Genomic DNA, 25,380 nt, shown 5'->3' on the forward strand with positions numbered 1-25,380 from the left:
GAAGATCAGTTAAGAATGAGTAACAAATTACTGGTACCACCAGCAACACGCATATTGCAATAAACAGACTTGTATCTCTGCCAACAGAGATGGCAGAGTGGTTAGCACAATCTATCATAGCTCAGGATGGCGGAGTTCAAAGTTCATTTCCAACATCATCTGTGAGGAGTCTGTACGTCCATCCCATGGAATGTGTGGGTTTCCTCCGGGTGCTCCAGTTTCCTCCCACAGTCCAAAGATGTATCAGTTAGTAGGTTAATTGGTCACTGTAAATTGTGCCATGTTTAGGCTAGTGTTAAACTGGGTGTTGCTGAGCAGCTCGGTAAAAAGGGCCAGAATGGGCTATTCTGCGCTGTATCTCAATAGATACTAAGTAAACAGATTGTTCCATTCATACATCAATAGATACCCAGCCAGTGTTATTAAAACAGTTATTAAAAGCTGTGCTTTGTGTACTGCAACTATATTACAGAGGGCACACAGCAGAAACTATTTAAATGTGACTTCCCATTCTGAGAACTAGTCTTCTTGCTGCCCTACTCTTTTTCTTCTTCAAAAAAGAAAATTTTCATTCCCTATCTGAGATGCTATGAAGTCAAGTTTTTGTGGTTGTGAAATATAAGCAGCCCCTACATTCTCGGCAATGTAGACAGTTACACAGAACAAAATCTCTGCAAGAAAGTGGGTCAGTCATTGAAGTGAGTTCAAGTAGACTGTGTCAGCAAGGTAATTTATGTAAGGAATAAAACACAATCAATAGGAGAAGGAGAGACCATTCAGCCCTTCAGGCCTGGCTGCACCATCATGGTCAATCATCCAGCCATTGAACCTTCTCCCCACATGTTCAAAATTCAAACGTTAAAATAAATTTATTATCAAAGTACATATACATCACCATATGCAACCCTGAGATTCATTTTTTTGTGGGCATCCACAGTAGATATGAAGAGATACTGGAGAGTCAGTGAAAAACCCACATGCAAGATGGGCAAGCAACCAATGTGCAAAAGGCAACAAACTGCACAAAGGCATCACAAGATAAATAAATAATTAGTACATTTTTGAGCATGGAATGAAGAGTCCTTGAAAATGAGCCCATATGTTGTGGGAGCAATTCAGTGTTGGGGTGAGTGAAGTTATCCCCTCTGTCAGGGTTAGTAACTTCCTGAACCTGGTCTTTACAATGTATTACTCTAAAAATTGGATAAGCATAACCACAAAGCCTGTGAGGAAAAGAATTCTAAAGATCAGAACCCTTTGCAAAACGGACCTTCATGTAATCTCGGTAGTAAATGTCATGGCCTCCTTTCCAGACTCTGACCCTGTTTCTGAGGTTCCTAACAAGAGAAAACAACCATTCAACATCTCACCTGGAAATCTCTCTCAGATTCTAAGTCCAAAACATCCCCAACCATTCATTTAAACTCCAGTTGGTAGGAGTCAGATTCTCCTCAGTGAAGACACTGATCCCAGGAATCAGAATCAGATTATTATCACATGTACATGGAAACATGCAGTGAAATGTGTTAACAACCAACCCAACTAAGGATGTGTTGGTAGAAGCCCCTGTCACGGCACAGTCCTGCACCAACAGAGTGAGCCCACAGTGCTGGGCAGAACAACGCAGAACACAACAAGCCCTTTTCCTCTGTCCCACCCTCCCTCCTGCCAACACACACAGACAGTCCATGAGACCATAAGACATAGGAGCAGATTTATGCCATTTGAGTCTGTTCCACCGTTCTATCATAGCTGATTTATTATCCCCCTCAACCCCATTCTCCTGCTTTCTTCCCTTAACTTTTGACACACTGCCTAATCAAGTAACTATCAAACTCCTTGTTAAATACATCCAATGATTTGGCTTCCACAGCCATCTGTGGCAATGAATTCCACAGATTCATCACCCTCTGTTTAAAGAAGTTCTCCTCATCCCTGCTCTAAAGGGCCATCCCTCTATTCTGAGACCATTCCCTCTGGTCTTAGATTCATCCACCATGTCAAATATCTCTCTAAACCCTTCAATATTCAATAACTTGCCTTGCCGTGGGATCTGCTTTCTGCTCTCAAAATCCATTCCCAAATCCATACCAAGATTGATCAAGATTTCTCATTCTTTGACTTTAAGCTGGAAATGAGATCATTATTGAAGCACCTGATTATTGCCAGGGTTTGGAACACTGCAATAAGGACCTCCTGCTATAATAATCTGGGGCTGGGATGATTGGCCTTCAATAATCCCAACCAAGTTGAGCTGTCTGAGGTGTGACATCAGCTATTGGGCTGTTCTCACATTGATCTCATGACCAGTTTTATCAGGACTTTTGTTGACCCTTCTCTGCTCTAAAGTACATGAATACAAGAGAAGGAGCAAGCCACCAGATCCTTCAAAGCTGGCTGATCTATGCTGGCCTCAGTTCCTCTTCTGCGTCATTTCCCCATGACGGCTTATTCTCGTCCAGAGATGTGTTCCTCCAGCATTTTGTGTCTGTTGCTCTGGATTTCTGCAGAATTTCTTGAGTTTAGATATTTATCCAGGTCCACTTTAAATAATTCCAGTGGTCCATGTTCCACCACCCACCAGGTAGAGATATTCACCCCCTCTGTGAGAAGTTTATACATGTCTCAATTTTAAATGAGTGGGCCCATATCTTGTAGCTCTGTCCTTTGTTCAAGCCTCCTCAGTTATGGAAACATCCCAACATCCAGCCTGTTAAGACCCCTTGCGATGTTATATGGTCAACCCTATGATGACAGGCAAGTGTGAGAAGTAACATGGGACAATATAGATATTGCTTCCTGAATACTCTTGGGAGTATCTTATGGATTTGGGGCTGCTGATCATGAAAATCACTATGAAGCTTTCCCATCACCCAGCACTTTTTTGAAATTGCCCATATTTGTTATTCCAATTCATAATTCAAGTCAATTAAAATGTTGCCCACAAAGTAAGCTGAAAAGTTTTCTATTTTGTCCAGACTTGCGTGGGCTTGCTTTGGCAGGGCAGATGCTACATGTCAGGACAGGTATTAGAAAGGCAGTAAAGACATCTCCCACACACCGTTCTATGCATTGTGTTTATTTGTATATCAGTTTGCGATCACGTTGATGCACCTGCTCTATGCGCATAGCTATTATAATAAAGTAATTGCCTGTTCAGGAGTATTTATGATAGCAAAATCTCTCTAATGTTGCAACAGCCGTGATACTTTCTGTTATATTACTGTGTATGCTTAAATCTCAAAGGTGAAGCATGACTCCTCTTATTAAGAAAGCTTATGAGCTCTACTTCGGGTGTAAGCCAAGACAAAACCTGATCTCCTCACATTTGTTGCACAACATGCACTGTCGACTTTAGAGCTTGGTTCAGTGGTATTCATAAGTCAATGCCGTTTGCTGACCCTACGATATGGTGAGAGCTGAAGGATCATGTGACAGGCTGCTACTTCTGTCTGACCAGTGTGTTTGGTTTCTCTGCTAAAAACAAGAAATCCATTGGATATCCCAATCTCCCTTCAGCCATGAGCCCTGTGCTGCATGACAATAGTCTTCCAATACTGAAGTAGCCAGACACATGGAGTCTGGAGGAGGCAGATGAAGATGCCATAATGCATGAGCCAGGAATGGAAAGCACTGATATTGATACAGGTTTTGAACACTTTATGTTGAGTGAGCCTCATCTGATAACTCAACCTGAATTAAATGGCCTTGTGAGAGACTTGGATTTGTCCAAGTCAAAAGCAAAATTATTGGGTTCAAGACTGCAAGAATGGAATCGGCTGTCACCATACACAACAATTTCCGTGAATGATTTTGATATTTGAGATAGATGGTTCCCAGAATAACTAATACCAAGATTAAGGAAGACATTTTTGTTGGTCCACAAATCAAATAGGTCATCAATAACAAGCAATTCGAAGAAATTTCTAGTGGGACTGGAGAAAATCGCATGGAAGGTATTCAAGGATGTTGTTGAAAATTTTCTTGGCAACTACAGAGCACCAAACTACATGCAGCTGGTTAACAACATGCTTCAAGCTTACAAAACCATGAAGTGCAACATGTCACTGAAGATTCATTTTCTGCATTCCCACTTAGATTTCTTTCCTGCAGATCTTTGCACTATCACTGACGAGCGTGGTGAAAGCTTTCATCAGGACATTGCAGTCCAAGGGGACATTGTTTTGTGGATCCAGAACTGGCTTGCCCACAGAAGGCAAAGAGTCGTTGTAGACGGGTCATATTCTGCATGGAGGTCAGTCACCAGTGGAGTGCCTCAGGGATCTGTTCTGGGACCCTCACTCTTCATAATTTTTATAAATGACCTGGATGAGGAAGTGGAGGCAAACTTAGTAAATTTGCTGATGACACAAAGTTTGAAGGTGTTGTGGATAGTGTGGAGGGCTGTCAGGGGTTACAGTGGGACATTAATAGGATGCAAAATTGGGCTGAGAAGTAGCAGATGGAGTTCAACCCAGATAAGTGTGAAGTGGTTCATTTTGGTAGTCAAATATGATGGCAGAATATAATATTAATGGTAAGACTCTTGGCAGTGTGAAGGATCAGAGGGATCTTGGGGTCCGAGTCTATAGGATGCTCAAAGCAGCTGTGCAGGTTGACTCTGTGATTAAGAAGGCGTACGGTGCATTGGCTTTCATCAATCGTGGAATTGAATTTAGGAGCCAAAAGGTAATATTGCAGCTATATAGGACCCTGGTAAGACCCCACTTGGAGTACTGTGCTCAGTTCTGGTCACCTCACTACAGGAAGGATGTGGAAACCATAGAAAGGGTGCAGAGGGGATTTACAAGGATGTTGGCTGGATTGGGGAGCATGCCTTATGAAACAGGTTGAGTGAACTCAGCCTTTTCTCCTTGGAGTGACAGAGGATGAGAGGTGACCTAATAGAGGTGTACAAGATGATGAGAGGCATTGATCGTGTGGATAGTCAGAGGTGTTTTCCCAGGGTTGAAATGGTTGCCACAAGAGGACACAGGTTTAAGGTGCTGGGAGGTAGGTACAGAGATGTCAGGGGTAAGTTTTTTACCCAGAGAGTGGTGAGTTCATGGAATGGGCTGCTGGCAACGGTGGTGGAGGTGGATATGATAGGGTCTTTTTAAGAGACTTTTGGATAGGTACATGGAGCTTAGAAAAATAGAAGGCTATGGGTAAGCCTAGTAATTTCTAAGGTAGGGACATGTTCAGCACAACATTGTGGGCCGAAGGGCCTGTATTGGGCTGTAGGTTTTCTACGTTTTTCTAAATGGTATCAGTGCAAATGGAACCCATCAATGCTGGCTGATTATTGTTGGATACTAAAGCGAGAAGCAATACAAGCAAAAGCAGCAACAAAACATTTTTAGCTTAGTTGAACTGTTGCAAAGCATTCACACTGTTATACAATTAAATGTATTATATTCAATAAAAGTTTATTTTGTGTTTCTCCAAATTCTTATGTGGAACAACTATTCAGCTTCAGGTGGTTTATCATAACCACAAAATACTTGTGAGGAAGCAACACTTCTGAAAAAAATTGAAGTCCAATATAATTAGGAAGATTCATAGTGGAGTAGCAGTTAGCACGACACTATTACAACTCAGGGCATCAGAGTTCAGAGTTTAATCCAGCATCCTCTACAAGAAGATTTGTATGTTCTTTCCATGTGGCGTGGATTTCCTCCAGGTGCTCTGTTTTCCTCCCACAGTCCAAAGACATACTAGTTAGTAGGTTAATTAGTCATTGTAAATTGTCTTGTCTTTAGGCAATTAGGATAGGCTTAAATCAGTGGGATGCTGATTGGTACAGCTTCGTGGTCTGGAAGGGCCTGTTTCGCGTTGTATTTCTAAATACATTTTTTTAAAATGTTGACCTTCGTTACAAGGATAATGTGAGGAAACGTTGGTGTAAATTGACAAGATGTTGGTGAGGTCACACCTGCAGTACTGTGTTTAGTTTTGGTCTCCATGTTTAAGAAATGATTTACTTGCATTGGAAGCAGTGCATCAAAGATGTATCAGGTTAGTGCTGGGACATAGGGAGTATTGAGCAGTATGGTCTATCTTCATTGTTTAGAAGAATGAGGGGTCATCTTATTGAAACCTGCAAGATTTGGAGGGCATACTGAATGGATGATTCCCCCCCCCCCCCATAGGAGTACCTTTCAAGGATTGTGTCCCACAGTAAAAGGCCACCATAGGTCATGGTTAACCATGGATGCTGTGTCCTAGCTGTCTAGATATGCAAGCCAGGGCAGTAGAATATGGAGAGCAAGCTGTTGCCCATGCAGTAAGCTCCACCTCTCCATATATCTGATGAACCCAAAGGGTCAGCAGACACTGATACAGTTTGTTACCAGCAGCTTTGCAGGAGATGCAAGTCAGTATTGACAACCTGCCTTAGGGACTCCAGCTCCGGATATTTTCCGCAAGGTTTACTCCCGGAGCCTTCTCCATGAGTAGGTATAACCACAAGGCAGTGGAGATTTGAGATCCGAATTTTCCTTCTCCTAATTGAGCTGCAAACCATGGCTGATGAGCCCCATCTGCTTGAAGTGACGCTTTTAAGGTACCAGTAACCCGCCTTCGCCCTTTCTCCTGTCAGTAGAAATTGTTCCACTGGGCTTAGTAGCTAAGCCACATGTGAAGGCCAGGAGCTGAACTTGGTTGTCAGGAGCCATGGTTTCAAAATAAGAAACGGTCCATTTGAGTTGGAAATGGGATGGAATTTTCATCTCCCAGAAGATAGTGACTCTTTAGAGTTCTCCATCACAGAGAGTTTTGGATAATGAGTCATTGAATATATTCAAGCTTGACAGATATTCAAATTGAAAGGATGTCAAGGAGGATGGGAACACAGCAGGACAGACAACCTGAAGTTAGGTCAGTCTGAAAGGTGGAACAAACTTCAGTGGCTGAAAGATGTCAACAAAATAGAGAAAATACAGAGGAGATTTACTAGAATATTACCTGGGTTTCAGCACTTAAGTTACAGAGAAAGGCTAACCAAGTTACATCATTATTCTTTAGAGCATAGAAGGTTGAGGGGGGACTTGATAGAAGTACTTAAAATTATGAGGGGATAGATAGAGTTGCCGTGGATAGGTTTTTTCCATTGAGAATAGGGAAGATCCAAACAAGAGGACATGAGTTGAGAGTTAAGGGGCAAAAGTTTAGGGGTAACATGAGGTGGAATTTCTTTACTCACAGAGTGGTAGCGGTATGGAATGAGCTTCCAGTAGAAGTAGTAGAGGTAGGTTTGATATTGTCATTAAAAAAAATTGGATAGGTATATGGACAGGAAAGGAATGGAGGATTATGGGCTGAGTGCAGGTCGGTGGGACTAGGTGAGAGTAAGCGTTCAGCACAGACTAGAAGGGCTGAGATGGCCTGTTTCTGTGCTGTAATTTTTATATAGTTATATGGTTATTCCCATTTTCTATGGTCTTATTCTATGTGATTGTGACAAAGATATTTCATCTATCCTTTTTGTTTGTCAATTTCCCTGAAGTATTTAGTGTAAACAAGCACATCAACCTCCTCCAATACCATCCTGCCATCTGGTCAGATGAATCCCTCCTGGTTCCACTTCTGTACTTGCTGTAGAGGGACAGATAAAGCTCACTGATACCTGAATGGCAGGCTGATCAAACCAGAGGGATTCAAGGGGACAAGCCTTTAATTTTTTGGCACTTAAAAAAATTAGAAAGGATCTCACTGGAAATTACACAGTTCTGTAGATGGTTATGCCAGGAAGATACAGGGAGGTTGCTTCCCATGGCAGAGAGATCTAGCGTTGAGGGTCAGAGTCTTCTTATAAGTAACTGGCCATTTAGGGCTGGAAAGTGGAGACATTTCTTCTCTCAAAAGGTGGTGAATCTTTAGAATTTGCTACCCTGGAGGACTGTGGAAGCCCAGCCATCGATTACATTCAGAACTAAAGTACTCACCCCCTTGGAAGGTTTAATGTTATATTGTTTTACAATATTGAATCACAGTGGATTTAATTTGCTTTTTTATAATAATCAGCAGAAAAACTCTTTCATGTCAATGTGAAAACAGATCTCTAAAAAAAATTATCTGAATGAATTACAAATATAAAACAAAATAATTGATTGCATACTTAAAGTACTCTGCAGATGCTGTGGTCAAATCAACACGTACAAAAGTTGGATGGACTCAGCAGGTCGGGCAGCATCCCTTGAAATGAGCAGTCAATTGATTGCGTAAGTATTCACCCCCCTTTAATATGACACACCAAACAATCACTGATGCAGCCAATTGGTTTTAGAAGTTGCGTAATTGGTGAAATAGAGATCACCATGTGCAGTCAAAGTGTTTCAATTGATTATAGTATAAGTACACCTGTACCTGAAAGGTCCAACTGCTGGTGCATCAGTACCTGGCAAAAACTACACCACGAAGATAGGTGAACACTCCAAGCAACTCCACAAAAATATTATTGAAAAACACATGTCAGCAGATGGATACAAGAAAATTTCCAAGTCACTGAATATCCATTTGAGTGCAGTTAAGTCAATCAACAAGAAATGGTAAGTGTATAGCACAGCTGAGCAGAGCTAGAGCAGGCTGTCCTCAGAAACAGAGTGACCATATAGAAGGGGACTAGTGAGGATGGCCGCCAAAAGATCTATGACAACTCAGGAAGAGCTACAAACTTCAGTGGCTGAGATGAGAGACAGCACATACAACAACTGTTGCCTGGGTGCTTCACCTGTCGTAGCTTTATGGGACAGTAGCAAAGAGAAAGCCACTGTTGGAAAAAAAATCTCACATGAAATCTTCACTAGAGTTTGGCAGAAGGCATGTGGGATTCTCTGAAGTCAGTTGGGAGGAAGTTCTATGGTCTGATGAAACCAAAACTGAGCTTTAAGGCCATCAGACGAAAAGCTATGCTTGGAGTAAGTCAAACATCGCACATCATCAAAAACACATCTTCCCTACCATGAAGCATGGTGGTGGCTGCCTCATGCTGTATGTAGGGATGCTTCACTGCAGCAGGTCCTGGAAGGCTTGTGAAGGTAAGGGGTAAAATGAATGGAGCAAAATACGGGGAAATCCTGGAGGAAAACCTAATGCAGCCTGCAAGCGAACTGATGTGGGAGAAGATTTGTTTTCCAGCAAGACAATGACCCCACGCATAAAGCCAAAGCTACATAGGGATAACTTAAAGACAACAAAGTTAATGTTCTAGAGTGGCCAAGTCAGAGTACAGACCTCAATCCAAGCTGGACTTGAAAAGGTTGTTCACTCTTGATCACCATGCAATCTGACAGAGCTTGAGCAGTTTGGTAAAGGAGAAGGGAGAAAAATTGCAGTGTCCAGATATGCAAAGCTGATAGAGACCTATTAGATGCAAGGCTGTAATTGCTGCCAAAGGTGCATCTACTAAATACTGACTTGAAGGGGTGATTAATTATGCAATCATTTGGTTTATGTTTAATAATTGTAATAAATTTAGACTAATTTGTAGAAGTTTGGTTTCACTTTGACATAAAAGTCTTTTTCTGCTGATCAGTGTCAAAAATACCAAAATAAATCCTCTGATTCAATGTTGTAAAACAATAAATCATGAAAACTTCCAAGGTGGAGGAGTGAATACTTTTTATATACACTGTATTGGAGGGATCAAGCGGTTTGGGGCAGCAGTTAACATAATGCTATTCCAGCGTCAGTGACCACTGTCTGTAATGACGCTACATGTTTTCCTCTGACCATGTGGATTTCCTCTGTGCGCTCCAGTTTTCTCCCATATTCCAAAGACATGTGGGTTAATTTATAGTAGGTTAATTTGGTCACATGCATATAATTGTGTGGCAAGGTGTCTTTGGGTTTTGAGTACCTGTGATATGCTGTATCTCTAAATTAAAATTCAAGTATGTGGTTGAGGCATGAATTCCAATTATTTAAGTTGTCAATGGAGGAGCTGAATGGCTGGCCTTTGCAGCTCTTCTTATCTCTGTGATTATATCCAGATAACCTCAGACAACAGTTTCTCTTTGTTTTCCTGCAGTGTTAATTCTGTGTACTGATTTGCATGTTACTTGGGTACTAATTGCACCTTTGTGGTAGATTATCTTTGCACCACGATAAGTCCCATCACTAAGATGCTGTGTAACATTGCTTGATTTGACTTGCTTACTGATGGTTTGACAGGATAACCTCATAGAAGTTCTACAGGGAATGAAAACAAAACGTACATTACTTAAAAAAAATCAGAAAACAGCAATCAAAATTCTTTGGACACATCATGCGAAGAGAGATATTAGAACATTTAGTTACAGCTGGAAGGAAAAAGAAGCAGAGGCAGACAGAGAGTGAGAGTGATAGATCAACATCACAGTTAGAAACAAGGGAGGCAACAACTACAATTCGGAGGATCAGGGACTGTGATGGATGGAGAGACATGATCGCCCACGTCGAACAGCGAGGCACCTGAAGTACTAATGGTTCTCTACTGTCTGCCATGGTTGCTCCCAGACCTGATGAATACAATGGCTTTCACCTTCCACCCTACATAAATCAGTCATCCATTTCCCTGTCCTGAGTCCTGTGCATGCCAACCTATTTTTGTATCCAGTTAACTGACACCAAGTGTAAAATTCTTATCCTGTTCTTCAGATTTCCCCAACATCCCTGCCCACCTTCATAGTCTCCAATGGCACCAAAGTTTGCTGAGATAGTTCGTTCAACCTCTTGTTACAGCACATAACCTCTCACACCCTGGTAAACCTCTTCTGCACCCTCTTCAAAGCCTCAAGATCCTTCCTATAATGGAGAGACTGTATGCAATATTCCAGATGCAGTCTATCTAGAGTTCTATAAAGCCAAAACATAACATCCTGACTTTTAAACCCAATTCATCGACTAATAAAGACTTTAACTTTATTATGAAGAAGACATGAGTGGAATATTAGATATCCCACATATCTTGTTTCAGAAAATTTGTTCTCCTTCTCAAGATTCAAGAGTTTAATGTCATTTCCTGTACACAAGTGTAAAGGAGAACAAAATTATTGTTACTCTGGATCCAACGCAGCATAAAAAACACAAAAGATTAAGAACACATTTTAATTATTATTATTATTAACACAATAAATATAACTATATAAGATAGCTTGTATACATTGATTATATGTCCATAAAATGACGCTAGGCACAGGAGTGTCTGTACATAAGGTGACAGACAGGAAATGATAAAGTATTGGTGGTTGGGGGTGTGGAGGGGTGGGTTAGTGGGTGGAGGTGTTGATCAGCCTTCCTGCTTTGGAAAAGTAACAGTTTATGAATCTGGTGGTCCTGCCATGGGAACTACATAGCCTCCACCCTGATGAGGGTGGGACAAGCAGTCCTTGAGCAGAGTGGGTGGGATGCTTCCTGATATTGCTGACATTTTGCAGCACCTTCCTGTATATATGTTCTTGTTGGGGGCAGGCTGGTGCTCTCCTGAATTTGATCATGTAAGTCCCCATCTCTGCAGAGCTTGAGTTCAATCTCATTCTACATGAGACCTACCCTCACCCTGGCTAGTTGTTACTGAATCATATGTCCACAGCTGTGTTGCAACTCTGCCCCCTACTGTTCCAGATCAGAAAGTGCCCTTCCATCTCTAAATATTTCCAATTTCATTCCATGAGTGGTATGTGTGAGACGCAGGTAAATACTTTCTCTGCTTTGCTCAGTAACTATCAGGTTCCTAACTTAAGTTTTCAAATGTGTTAGCTCTGCCAATTTAACTCTAAAGTTTGGAACCCTTGGTTCCAACCCTTAGGCTGTGAGACTATGGAATACCCAGCCACCACTGAGGTCTGATCACCAGGACAGTGAGCTGTTTACTGTTTACCTGTGCTTCATACTGCATGTGTTTTGAATTGTATTTTGTTAACTTACGTATGGTAATATTTTGTTTTATTTACTGTGTCTGGCTGGGTGGAGATACGTCTCTGCCAAAGGAGGTGTAAGGCGCTCCTTCTCTTCGTTAGCCTGCAGGTCATCCCTGGGCAAAGGTAACATCTACTTAATCCCCTGATCAGGATCACATGAAGCCATGGGAGCAGGTAGTGGATGGTTGTATTAGCAGTTGATGCATATTACAAGTCCTAGTTATGCAACCACTGACACCGGGCAGACAATCTCTGCAGTTTTGATAACAGCTGGGGTCACCCATCTTGCAAAGACACTGGCCAGAAGAAGGCAATGGCAAACCACTTCTGTAGAAGAATTTGCCAAGAACAATCATGCTTATGAGGCCATGAATGCCCATGTCATACAAACAGCACATGACGATGATAAGTGTGTCTGATAAATGTTTTGTGGGTGCACCGTGGTCTGGAGGAACATCGTTTTGTTTGGTTGTATGCATTACACAGTCAGATGACAATAAACTTGAACTTGAGCCAGTAGAACTCAGATTTATTAGAAGTGTAATGGGAGGCTCCCATTCACGTACACCACTGGAATCTGCCCCATATGCTTCAGTCAAAGTGCAATTGTAAATGTGAAATAATTTTTTAAATTTGTATTTTTTTTCTAATCGAAATATGAATAAGTTAACTTATTACCAAATGCTGCCATAAGTGAACTATGTTTTCCTTTTGAATCATGCTAACCATTTGCCTTTTGCGCAGCCCATCATTGGCATATTTATCCTTTTGCAGAAATTGCTTTGAACCATATACACAATGCCAAGTGCTCTGTAGCAGAATTCCCTTCTTTGTAATAATGAGTTCAGAAATTTCAGCAGCAGAATCATTCTCAAACAGAAAGCACACCAACTATTAAAATGTGATTCTGTGAGCTGAGATCAGGAATATTTATATGAAATAATATTATCAGTCCATAAGACATGGGAGTGGGATTTGGCCATTCAGCTCATTGAGTATGTTCTATCGTTCCATCATGGCTAAATTATTATCCCTCTTGACCCATTCTTCTTACTCTCTCCTCATAACATTTGATGCCCCGACAAGGCAGGAATGTATCAATCTCTGTTTTAAATATATACAATGACTTGGATTCAACAGCCATGTGTGGCAACGAATTCCAGAGATTCGCTACTCTCTGGCTAAAGAAATTTCTCCTCTTCTCTGTTCTAAAGCAAAATCCTTGTATTCTGAGGCCGTGTACTCAGGTTATAGACTCCCCCAATATAGGTAACATCCTCTCCACATCTGCTCTACCTACGTCTTTCAATATTCAATAGGTTTTAATGAGATTCCCTCACATTCTTCTGAATTCTAGTGGATACAGGTCTGTCAAACATTTCTCATTCTTTAACCCTTTCATTCCTGGAATCATTCTTGTGAACCTCCTCTGGACCCTTTCCAAATGGTGCAGGAGGCCACAATGTTGTGCTGAACTTTTAACATACTCCATGATCAATAAAACTCTTCCCTCCTCCATTTTTCTTGATGGACACTTTGATCCATTGAGCCTGCACCAACAACCATGACACAAATTCCCCATTAATCCTTTTTAATTGTCACACATTCCAGATTCTATCTCTACCTACATATTAGATGAGGTTCAGGACCGACTTCAATGATCATCTTTGTTCCATCCACCACAAAAGACAGGATTTCCTGTTGGCCACCCAATTCAATTCGACTTGACAATCCCACTCTCATATGTTGGACAATGGCTTCCTCTACTGCCACAAAGAGGCCACACTCAGATTCAAGGAGCAGCACTTCATAGTTCTCCAACTTGATGCAATGAACATCACATTCTCTAACTTCTTTGAGTGTCCATAACACTCAAAGGCCATTGGCAAATTGGGGTGTAGCATTATTCAGCTGCACAGCAACCCTCAGGGAGAAGCTGTTTTTCAGTCTTACTGTCTTGGCTAAGGTGTTTCTGTATCTCCTACCAGATGGCAGGAGATTGAACAGACTGTGTCTTGGATGTGATGGGTCTTTAATGATGCCTAGAGTGTGTCATAGGCTTCAAGAGTTGTAGATTGTCTTCAGGTCCGGTAGCTGAGTTTCAATGGTGTGCTGAGCCATCCTAATCACCCACTGGAGTGCTTTCTGATCTGTCTTGCTGCAGCTAGAGCACCACACTGTCATACTGTACGTCAGTATGCTCTCTATCACACATTGATAAAAGTTGGCCAACAATTTTTGGGGCAGATTAGCTCTTGTAAGCACCTCATGTACTGTTGTCACTGTTGTGCCTTCCCTCCTACTAAGAGAGCTCTTCAGTGATGTTCATCCACAAAAAACCTGACACTGGAGATCCTATATGACATTGGGTGAAATTCTGTAGCAGTCAACATTGACACACTTCCACAGTTTTCTGTTTGTAGTTTGCAAAGTAAAACCTTCCTTCATTAATGGTAATGTTGCAGCTCTAAAAGACTCTGGGAAGATCACACTTACAATATTGTGTACAGTTGTGGCAACCTCAACGAAGGAAGCATATGGAAGCTTTAGAGAGAGATTTATCAGGAGATTCATCAGAAGTCCTGAAGAAGAGTCTCGGCCTGAAAAGTCTACTCTTTATTCCAATTCATAGATGGCGTATCACCTACTGAGTTCCAGAGGGAGAGTGGGGGGGGGGGGAGATGAGGGAGATGAGGGAGGGAGAGGGAGAGAGAGAGAGAGAGAGAGGGAGAGAGAGAGAGACTGACTTTCTAGTATCTCGTGTTTACAAGGACGTTATCTTGATTGGACAGCATGTTTTATGAGGGTACATTGAGTGAGTGAGAGCTTTTCTCCTTGGAATGGAGACTGAGAGGTGACTGGATTGAAGTGTACAAGAGGCATAGACAGAGTGATAAACAGAGACTTTTTCCCAGGGCTGCAATAGCTAATATGAAGCTGCATAATTTTAAGGTTATTTGCAGGAAAGTATTGGGGGATGTCAGAGGTAGTTCTTTTACACAGAGTGTGGTAGATATGTGAAATGTGCTGCCAGAGTTGATGTTAGAAACAGATAGATTAGAGGTGTTTAATAGACTCTTAGATAGGAACATAAATGGAGGCCTTTGTAGAAGAGGATTAGATTCAGTGGTGGGAAAGGTGTTAAAGATCTTGAGAGGTGGGATTTATGAGCATTTGGAGAGACATAATCTGATTAGGGATAGTCAGGATGGCTTTGTGAAAGAGAGGTCATGCCTTACAAGCCTGATTGAATTCTTTTGAGGATGTAACAAAACACACTGATGAAGTTACAGCAGTGGATGTAGTGTATATGGCATTTCAGTAAGGCATTTGATACTGTTCCCCATGCAAGGCTTATTCAGAAAGTAAAGAAGCATGGGATCTAAGGAGACTTGGACTTGTGGATTTGTATTCTGCATGGAGGTTGATGACACGTACTGTTCTGCAGGGATCTGTTCTGGGACTCTTCCTCTTAGTAGTTTTTATAAATGACCTGGATGAAGAAGCAGAAGGATGGCTTAGTAAGTTTGCTGATGAACCAAAGGTTGGAAGCACTGTGGATAGTCTGGAGGGCTGTCAGAGGTTATAGTAAGACATCAATAGGATGCAGAACTGGGCTGAGAAGTGGCAGATGGAATTCAATCCAGATAAATGTGAAGTGGTTCATTTTGGTAGACTAAATCTGAAGAAAAAATATAGTATTAGTAGTAAGATTCTTGGCAATGTGGAGGATCAGAGAGATCTTGGGGCCCGTGTCCATAGGATACTCAAGGCTGCTGTGCAGGTTGACAGTGTTGTTAAGAAGGTGTATGGTGTGTTGGCATTCATCAACTGTGGGATTGAGTCCAAGAGCCATAAGATAATGTTACACCTATATAAGACCTTGGTCAGACCCCACTTGGAGTACTGTGCTCAGTTCTGGTTGCCTCACTACGGGAAGGATGTGAATACTATAGAAAAAGTGCATTTACAAGGATGTTGCCTGGATTGGGGAGCATGCCTTATGAGAACAGGTTGAGTGAACTTGGCCTTTTTTCCTTGGAGCAACTGAGGATGAGAGGTGACCTAATAGGGGTATCTAAGATGATGAGAGACATTGATCATGTGGATAGCCAGAGGCTTTTTCCAAGGGCTGAAAAGGGTAACATGAGGGGGCATAGTTTTAAGGTACTTGGAAGTAGGCTCAGGGGGGATGTCAGGGGTATGCTTTTCACACAGTGAGTGGAATGCCCTGCTGGCAATGGTGGTGGTGGTGGATTCGATAGAGTCTTTTAAGGGACTCATAGATAGGTACATGGAACTTAGAAAAATAGAGAGATATGCAGTAGGGTAATTCTAGGCAGTTTCTAGAGTAGGTTACATGGTCAGCACAACATTGTGGGCCGAAGGGCCTGTAATGTGCTGTAGATTTCTATCTTCTAGGATCTTGGTGCAGATTAAAAAGTTGGCTTAATAGTGTGGGCTGAAAGGCCTGTACTGTTCTGTACAATTCTAAGTGTGTTCTGCTTATATGTTCTAAGATCTCCTCTCATTGTTCTGAATTGCAGCGTGTGTTTATCATTAAGTCAGTGGACTGGGGAGGAGAGAGAAGCTGCAGATTAGGCTGAGTGTATGCCCTCAATCTGGGTGAAGATGGAAGGAGCAAAGACAAAGAGGTTCAGAGGCCTGTTTGTAGCCAACACCAGTCATAAACTTCCATTCCTGACTGGCCTTGGAATAGTGTCCAGTTCGAGCAAAGCAAAGCTTGCTTGTGCTGTCTTAGAATCATAGAACTGTACAACACTGAGAAGGCCATTCAGCCCATTGTGTGTGATCCTGTAAAAACAGCATAATCCCACCATCCAGACCATGCTGTCTTCTCACTGTTAGAAGGAGGTACAGGAGCCTCAGGACCCACACCTACAGGTGCGGGAACAGTTATTACCCTTCAGTCATTAGGCTCTAGAACCAGAGGGAATAAGTTCACTCAACTTCACATGCCCCAGCATTGAACTGTTCCCACAAACAATGAGCTCACTTTCAAGAACTCTTCATTTCATGTTCTCAACAGTTATTATTTGTTTATTATTACCATTATTGTGCTACTTTTTGTATTTGCACAGTTTGTTGTCTTTTGCAAACTGGTTGTCCATCTTGTGTACAGTTTTTCATTGATTCTATTGTGTTTCTTTGCATTTACTGTGAATGCGCGCAAGAAAATGAATCTCCGAGCTGTTTGCATATGATGACAAGTGACAATTAATTTACTTTGAACTTTGAATTTCCAGTACTTGCCCAGCAACCATGTATTTTATGACTTTTCAATCACTGTCAATGTGATAAGATAAAGATTAGCTTTATTTGTCACATCAAAACATACTGTGAACTGTGTCATGTTGTGTCACTGTTTCACAAGTCCAAAGATGTTCTCCAGGCAGCTTACAAGGGCAGCCATGCTCCTAGCACCAACATAGCATGCCCACAACATACTAACCTTATATTCCATTTAATAACTTCCAACTGTGATTTCTCTAACTTCTGGTATTTCCCACCTCCACCTTCCTCATTTCCCCACTTTGCCCCCTCCACCTTTTCTCCTCACCTGCTTATCACTTCTTTTTGGTGCCCCTCCTCCATCCCTTTCTCCCATGGTCCACTCTCCTCTCCTATCAGATTTCCTTCACCAGCCTATTACCTTTGCAACCTATCACCTCATTGCTTTTTATTTCACCCTTTCCTTTCCCCCCCACCCCAATCTTTTGGACTACACCTATCACCTACTAGCTTGACCTCCTTTCTCTCTCCCCACCTTCTTACTCTGATGTCCTCTCCTTCTTTTCAAGTCCCGACGAAGGGTTTCTGCCAGAAACGTCGACTGTTCATTTCCCTAAATGCTGCCTGACCTAATGAATTCCCCCAGCATTTTGTACGTGTTAACCGTAATCTGTACGCTTTTGGAATGCGGGTGGGAACTGAAGCAGCTGGAGGAGACCCACATGATAATGAGGAGAATGTGCAAATTCCTTTCGGACAGTAATGGGGATTGAACGCAATTGTGTGATCCAAAGAAAAGCACTGAGGAACAGTTGTAATGCTATTTATTGCCTTTCCTGACATTTTTAAAAATCTTAACTCTGCCTTGTTGTGATTTTATTTATTTAATGACCCAATACCTCCTTGTTAAGTCTCACTGCCGGAGAGCAGATCAAATCCAGCCTCAGTAGCACCTCTGATACACAATGTGTGGACCTTGTTCTTGATAGTCTTCCCGGCGAATCCACAACGACTGGAAGGCGTGGAGAGAAGCCAGGATGGAGCCACCAACCCAGACGGCGAATTTTCTCTCTGGGATAGCGTGGATGTTGGCTTTGGCGTCTTTGGGTGCCAGAGCGAGCATTTCCCGGCAGAACCTGGAATAAAACCCCTCAAACAAGGTCGACCCCCCACTCAATAGCACATTGTCGAACATGAGCTGCTGGACCCGGGGCTCGAGCCTATTCAGACTGTTGATGGTCAGGAGGTGGATTCCCACTTCGTCAGATCCCATAAGCGAAGGTTTGAAGAGCGCCTCTGTGCACTTCCTTCGTTCTTTTCCAATGGTAATGACATGGCCGTCAGGAAGCTCATAATCCACCAGGTACTCTTGGTCAGGCAATTGGGCCTCCTTCTCCTGATCTACGACTACGTAGCAACACTTCTGTTTGATGTCTTCCACGATGTACCTGCTGTTCTCCCGAAATGTGTTGCCCGCCTCCGCTAGCAGTTCCATCAGGTAAGTGGTGAGGTCGTGTCCACCCAGATCCATGCGAGAGATTGCAGCCGGCAAGTTGTACCCGTCGTCCACGGGAACCGCGTGGGTCACTCCGTGTCCAGAGTCCACCACCAGCCCGGTTGTCTTCCCGTATGAGTACACGGTCAGCACCGACTGGTAGGTGATGTTCATGGCGGGGACGTTGAATCTCTCGAAGAGAAATTCTGCGATCTTTTCCCTGTTTGTGGTGGGGCTGAGAGGGGGGTCCGAGATGAGAACAGCGTGTTCCTCGGGGGAAACCTTTAGGTCCTTGTAGAATGCGTACCCGAGGAGATCTTCGGCCGCTTCCCAGTCTACGATGATGCCATGCCGTGTTGGCTCGACCACTTTGTAGTTGGGCGCAGCGAAGACCGGTTTTCCAATGGCAATTTCATCCAATTTATTTTTTCCTGTCGGGTAGCCGACCATCGACCCCAGCAGGGACTGGGGCATCAGGTCGCCAGCGAACCCTACCTTGCACGTGCTGGAGCCCACATCAATCACCAATGCCCCCGTCTTCCTAATTTCCACTTTGGGCGGCGTGCCGGCCTCCTGCTTGGTGTCCTTCACTGAACCGGGACATGAGGACGGTCTGGATCCCTTCGTTTTCTCTGTGGAGTCGGACGACGGCCGCTGAATCTTGTGTAACATTTCCGCAGTCTCTCCAAAAGACTAGGCAGGGGTGCCTTGTTTTCAAAGCCTTGCGTGTCAATTTGTTAAAACCCAGGAGATGAAATGTGTTAAATCCCCCCCCCCCCCCCCGCTACACCAGTGCGCATCACAGTCGCGCGATTGTGACGCTTCTGAGATGCAACTTGCAGTTCAGACATTTATGGTCATTTTTCATATAGTAACGCGATATGGAAACAGACCCTTCGGCCCAACTGGCTCATGCCAACCAAGGTTCTTGGCTAAGCTAGTCCCATTTGCCCATGTCCCTCTGCCTCTGTCCAAATAACTTTTTAAATGTTGATGATGTACCTGTCTCAATCACTTCCACTGGCAGCTCATTCCACATACTGACCATCATCTGCTGGTGAGGTGTTGACCCTCAGGTTCCTATTAAAAAATCTCCCATCTCACTTTAAACAAGTAACCCTAAGTATGCCCCTCAGAGTTTTATACACCTCATTTTGTGGCTGATATTCACGTAAGTGAATTCTCTCAGTGATTCTCTCAGCTTGGAACAATCGATGGGCACACTGTTGCATCAGGACCTACGTGACTAACAAGTTGAAGAACAGTTACTATCCCTCAGCTACCAAGCTCTTGAACCAGGGGACTGCTGTGATTAGAGATTAAAACTAGGAGCAATGAATGGGCAGACTTAGGTTGTTTTTGTTAGAGTGCCTGAGGCTGCGATGAAATCTAATAAAGGCTTTCAAGATTATGAGATGCATGGATAGGTTAGAGTGTCAGAATCTTTTCTCCAGTGTAGAAATACTCAACAACATGCATTTAGGGTTAGAGAGGGGGAATTTAAAAGTGACAAAAGAATGAGGGGGGCAGGGATGTAATTGAAACCCATGAGATCATGAAAGGGCTAGACAGAATGGATGTGGTGAGAATGTTGCCTGTGAGGGGGGAGTCTAGGACCAGAGGACACAGCCTTAGAATAGAGGAGCATCCATTTAGAATGGAGATGAGGAGGAATTCTTTAGCCAAAGGGTAGTAAATCTATGGAATTCATTGGCACAGGCAGCTGGGGAGGTAAGGTTATTGTTTATATTTAAAGTGGAGCTTGATAGGTTCTTGATTAGTATGTGTGTCAAAGGTTATATGGAGAATGCAAGAGAATGGGGTTGAGAGGGAAAATAAATCAGCCATGATGGAGAAGACTTGATGGGTCGAATTGCTGAATTCTACTCCTCTCTTATGGTCTTTTGAGGGACAAGTTTTCTTTTACACAGAGAGCTTAGAATGAGTTACCAAGTGAAATAGTGGAAGAAGGCAGTTGGGTGGAGTTTGAGGCTTTTAAATAGAAGCATATGAAAGGAAACGAAGGATGTGGATGACACACAGCAGGAGGACATTTCGCATAAATTCACAGAAAAATTGGTACAGCTTCTTGGGCTGAATAGCATATTCCATGTTCCCTGTTCTGGCAACTAGGCGGGGTATAGGTAGAAGAATGACATCTGTTCCCTCTCCATCAGTATTCTGATCTCCAAGGACTTCTCTCCACAAAACACAAGCAATTTCTGAAGGGAAAGATTAACTGTAACTTACAGCTTTGGTTGTTTGGGGAAACTTTCCGCAATTTCTGCAATTAGTCGAGATTGTTTAATATCATTCCCAGTAGATAAGTGTAAAGGAAAACAAAATAATTATTACTCTGGATCGGTTGCAGCACAAAAGCACAATAAGATAAAGAACACAATAATAAAAATCACAATAAATATAAATACATAAGTACCTTACATACATAGGTTGATTGAATGTCCATAAAGTGACACTAGGCACAGGAGTGTCTGTACATAATGTGACTGACAGGAAATGATATAGTGATGGCTGGGGGTGTGGGAAAGTATGGAGGGGTGGGTTAGTGGGTGGAGTTGATCAGCCTTACTACTTAGGGAAAGTAACTTTTTCTAAGTCTGGTGGTCCTGGTGTGGATGCTACGTAGTCTCCTTCCTGATGGGAGTGGGACAAACAGTCCATGAGCAGAGTGGGTGGGATCCTTCATGATGTTACTGACCCTTTTCCGGCACTTTTCTGTATATATGCCCTTGATGACAGGTAGGCTGCTGTTGGTGATGTTTGGACTACTCACTGTAGAGCCTTCCTCTTTGCAACAGTGCAGTTTCCTCAAGAACAGTAAAGCACCAATAAAAAGAAATATTTAGAATTGGCAACGAACAGCTATGTATCAGGGATGTCATAATTGGTGCCCCCTCTGGCTTTGTGATGGTCAACTAAGAACATTCCAAAGGAATTTATATCTTTCTTCCTGAATTACTGCGTGTGTATGTACACAGTCGGAGGAAGCAACGTGTTCAGGACTTCTGCATCCAGAGAGAAGATGCAAAGGCTTCCAACTTGCGAGAAGAAGAAGCGTAAATTGTTTGCACCCAAAGCACTGACAGCGATTGGCCAGGACGGGAACATTAATGCAGCCATTAATGTGGCAGTGAAGATGAGTCCGAACTGCCCAGACAAGAAGACGGGCACCTTGGTAATTGACTTGGGCTCGGGCAGTCGCAAGGTGGGATATGCTGGCCAGCTCAGACCAGACTCTGTTCTGAGCTCCACAGTGGGCTATTGGAGATGGAAGGGCAAACGGAACAACATCACTGCGAGCATAGCGTACTCCACCACGCCCAACCTCAAACTGCACGAGCCAACACACATTGTAGATTGGACAGTGGCCGAAGATCTCCTCAGGCACGTGGTTTACAGAGACCTGAAATTTCTCCCAAGGAACACGCTGTCCTCATTTCGGACTCCCCTCTCAGTCCCACCACAAACAGGGAAAAGAACGCCGAGTTTCCCTTTGAGAGGTTCAACGTCCCTGCCGTGCATATTGGTGTTGGCCGTGTATTCGTATGGGAGGACCATTTGTATGGCGGACTCTGAACACGAAGTGACCCACGCGGTTCCCGTTGATGACGGGTACAACTTGCCGGCTGCAATCTCTCGCATGGATCTGGGTGGACACGACCTCACCACTTACCTGATGGACCTGCTAGCGGAGACGGGCAACACATTTCAGGAGAACAGCAGGTACATCATGGAAGACATCAAACAGAAGTGTTGCTACATAGCTTCTGACGACCAAAATCAGATCAGTCATCTCAATCAACAGCTTTTTGTGGACTATATCTTACCAGATGGTCACATCATCGCTTTTGGAAAAGGAAGATTTCAACGTCCTGAAGCGCTGTTTAATCTCTTGCTGATGGAGATAAAACAGGAGGGTATCCACACCATGGCCGTCACCAGCCTACAACAGGTCCAGCCCCTGGTGAGGCTGCTCATGTACAACATCTTTCTCAGTGGCAGCTCCACTTTATTCAATAGCTTTAAGTTACGCTTCTGCAGAGAGCTGTTTGCTCTGGCACCAAAGGGTATAAAGCCCAACATCCACACTGTTCCAGAGAGGCAGTTCGATACTGACCTTTCTCCAAGCCTTCCAATCCAAATGGATTCACCAGGAAGAATACAGAGACCAAAGTCCAGTCATCGTGCACCGCAGATGTTACTGAGAACTGAGATTTACTTTGTCCGGGTTTAACTGCAGAGACAAGCAAATCATTAATTGAAAATGTAACTTATATATAAAGATAATAATAAAAGTCAGCTCTTATTTCCAACATTTGTTAATATCATTTTCAGTTATAATCCTTCGCAAATTTTTGTCAAGGATATTCCTTGATCAATTATTTATTATTATTGTTTGCTTGTTTTTTTATATAATAAAGTGAATACGCAGGAGAAAATGAATCTCAGGGATGTATATGGTAACACATATGTACTTTGATAATAAATTTACTTTGACTTTTGAACCTCAGGTTGCTATTCTAATATTTAATTACATGTCTTGGATCAGGACCTCATCAAAGAAATGCATCCATATAAAATATATTCTTATTCCCATTCTGGCTCCCTCCTGACCCTTTCAATTCACCTACCCATTACCTCCCCACCCCTCCCCCATGGTCAAGTCTCTTCTTCTATTAGATTGCTCCTTCTTCAACCCTTTACCTCTTCCAACTATCATCACCCAGCTTGTCACGTCATCACTCCTTCCCACCCCTCTACCTTCCCCCTCAGTTGGTCTCACCTATCACCTACCAGATGGTACCTCCCCCCACCCCACCCTCACACACACACACTCACACTCACCCTAACACCCACACCCACACTCTTTCTTATTCTGGCATCTTCCTCCTTCCCTTCCTGTACAGTACTGATGAATGTTCTTGGCCCGAAACTTCGACTGTTTATTCTTTCCATAGATGCCGCCTGACCTATTCAGTTCCTCCAACAATTTTCTGTGTGGTTTCTGCACTAATCTGACTCTCTGCTTCCTGTTGATTCCCAATGCAGATAACTAACCACTTCCAATGTGGAATTTTAGGATCTGTAGAGGCAGAATGAAAATAGAAAATGCTGGGGTTATTCATTTGGTTGGGTGGCATCTGTAAAGAAAGAAGCAAAAATGATGTTCTAGGTTGATGGCTCCTACTGCAGATTTAATGGAAAGTGACAGATCAAAAATATTGGCTCTCTACACACAGTGTTAAGGCCAAGATCTTTAACAGTGTTGATGAGCAGAAGAATCTTTGGGTCCAAGTTCATAGATCCCTGAAAGTGTCTATGTTGGCTGGTTAAAAAGGTGCATGTCATTCTTGCCCTTATTAGTTGAGGAATTGAGTCTATAGGTATGAGTGCTACCGGGTGATAGTCATTAAGGCAGCTCACATTATTCTTCTTAGACACTGGTATAATTGTTGCCTTTTTGAAGCAAGTGAGAACTTTTGCCTGTAGCAGTGAGAGGTTGAAAATGTCCTTGAATACTCCCACTAGTTGGTCAGCACAGGTTTTCAGAGCCTTACCAGGTACTCCATCGGGACCTTCCGCCTTGTGAGGGTTCACTCTCTTTAAAGACAGTCTAACATCGGTCTCAGAGACAGAGATCACAGGGTCACCAGGTGCAGCAGGGATCTTCACAGCTGTAGTTGTGTTCTCCCTTTCAAAGTGTACATAGAAGGTGTTGAGTTCATCTGGTAGTGAAGCATTGTTGCCATTCATGCTATTGGGTTTCACTTTGTAGAAAGTAATGTCTTGCAAACTCTGCCAGAGTCATCGTACATCCAATGTCACTGCCAACCTCATTTGGAATTGTCTCTTCACCCTTGAAATAGCCCTCCACAAATCATACCTGGTTTTCTAGTACAGACCTGGGTTGCCAGACTTGAATGTCACAGATCTATCCTTCAGCAGGCGATGTACATCCTGGTTCATCCACAGCTTTTGGTTTGGGAATGTCCAGTAAATCTTTCTAGGCACATACTCAACCACATAAGTTTTCATGATGTTGGTAATAACCACAGCATACTTATTCAGGTTCAAAGAAGAATCCTTGAATATAGTCCAGTCCACTGATTCAAAGCAGTCCTGTAGATGCTTCTGTGCCTCCCTTGTCCATACCCTCTTGGTCCTAACTACTGGTGCTGCAGTCTTCAGTCTCTGCCTATACTCAGGGAGTAGAAATATAGCCAGGTTATCAGACTTCCCGAAGTGAGGGCATGGAATAGTACGGTAGGCACTCTTCATGGTGGTGTACAGTGGTCCAGTGTGGTATTTCCTCCAGTATTGCAAGTGATCTATTGATGGTAATTGCTTAGTGATTTTTGTTTAGACAGGCCTGGTTTAAATCTCCCAAAATGATGGTGAAGGTGTTAGGATGCGCTGTTTTGTGCATGTTGATCCCATTGCTTGGATCATCTAAAGTTTGGTTGACATTGGCCTGAGGTGGAATCTATACTGCTACCAAAATGATCCCAGAAATCTCCAGTGGTAGGTAAAAAGGACAGCATTTAACTGCTAGATATTCAGGTCTGGTGAGCAGAATTGGGTCAGCACTGATATATTTATGCACCAAGTTGATCATGAGACATCCTCCTCCCTCTCTGCTTTTGAGAGCCTCGATAGACCTATCCTGACTGTGTATAGTAAACCCATAGATCTGAATCGATGCATCTGGTA

At 42.9% G+C, this 25,380-nt stretch overlaps 1 protein-coding gene and 1 pseudogene across 1 annotated transcript; one reads left to right on the forward strand and one right to left on the reverse strand.

Moving 5' to 3' along the window:
* Positions 1 to 18,096: 18,096 nt before the first annotated feature.
* On the reverse strand, positions 18,097 to 19,320 carry LOC132406566 (actin-3-like). Its single transcript, XM_059992389.1, has one exon. It carries the CDS (start codon positions 19,318 to 19,320, stop codon positions 18,097 to 18,099), a length of 1,224 nt encoding a protein of 407 aa, XP_059848372.1.
* A 2,371-nt stretch (positions 19,321 to 21,691) lies between these two features.
* Positions 21,692 to 22,874, forward strand: LOC132406567 (actin-3-like; annotated as a pseudogene).
* The last annotated feature ends 2,506 nt before the right edge of the window (positions 22,875 to 25,380 follow it).

Source organism: Hypanus sabinus, chromosome 16, assembly GCF_030144855.1.
Source record: "Hypanus sabinus isolate sHypSab1 chromosome 16, sHypSab1.hap1, whole genome shotgun sequence".
NCBI lineage: Eukaryota > Metazoa > Chordata > Chondrichthyes > Myliobatiformes > Dasyatidae > Hypanus > Hypanus sabinus.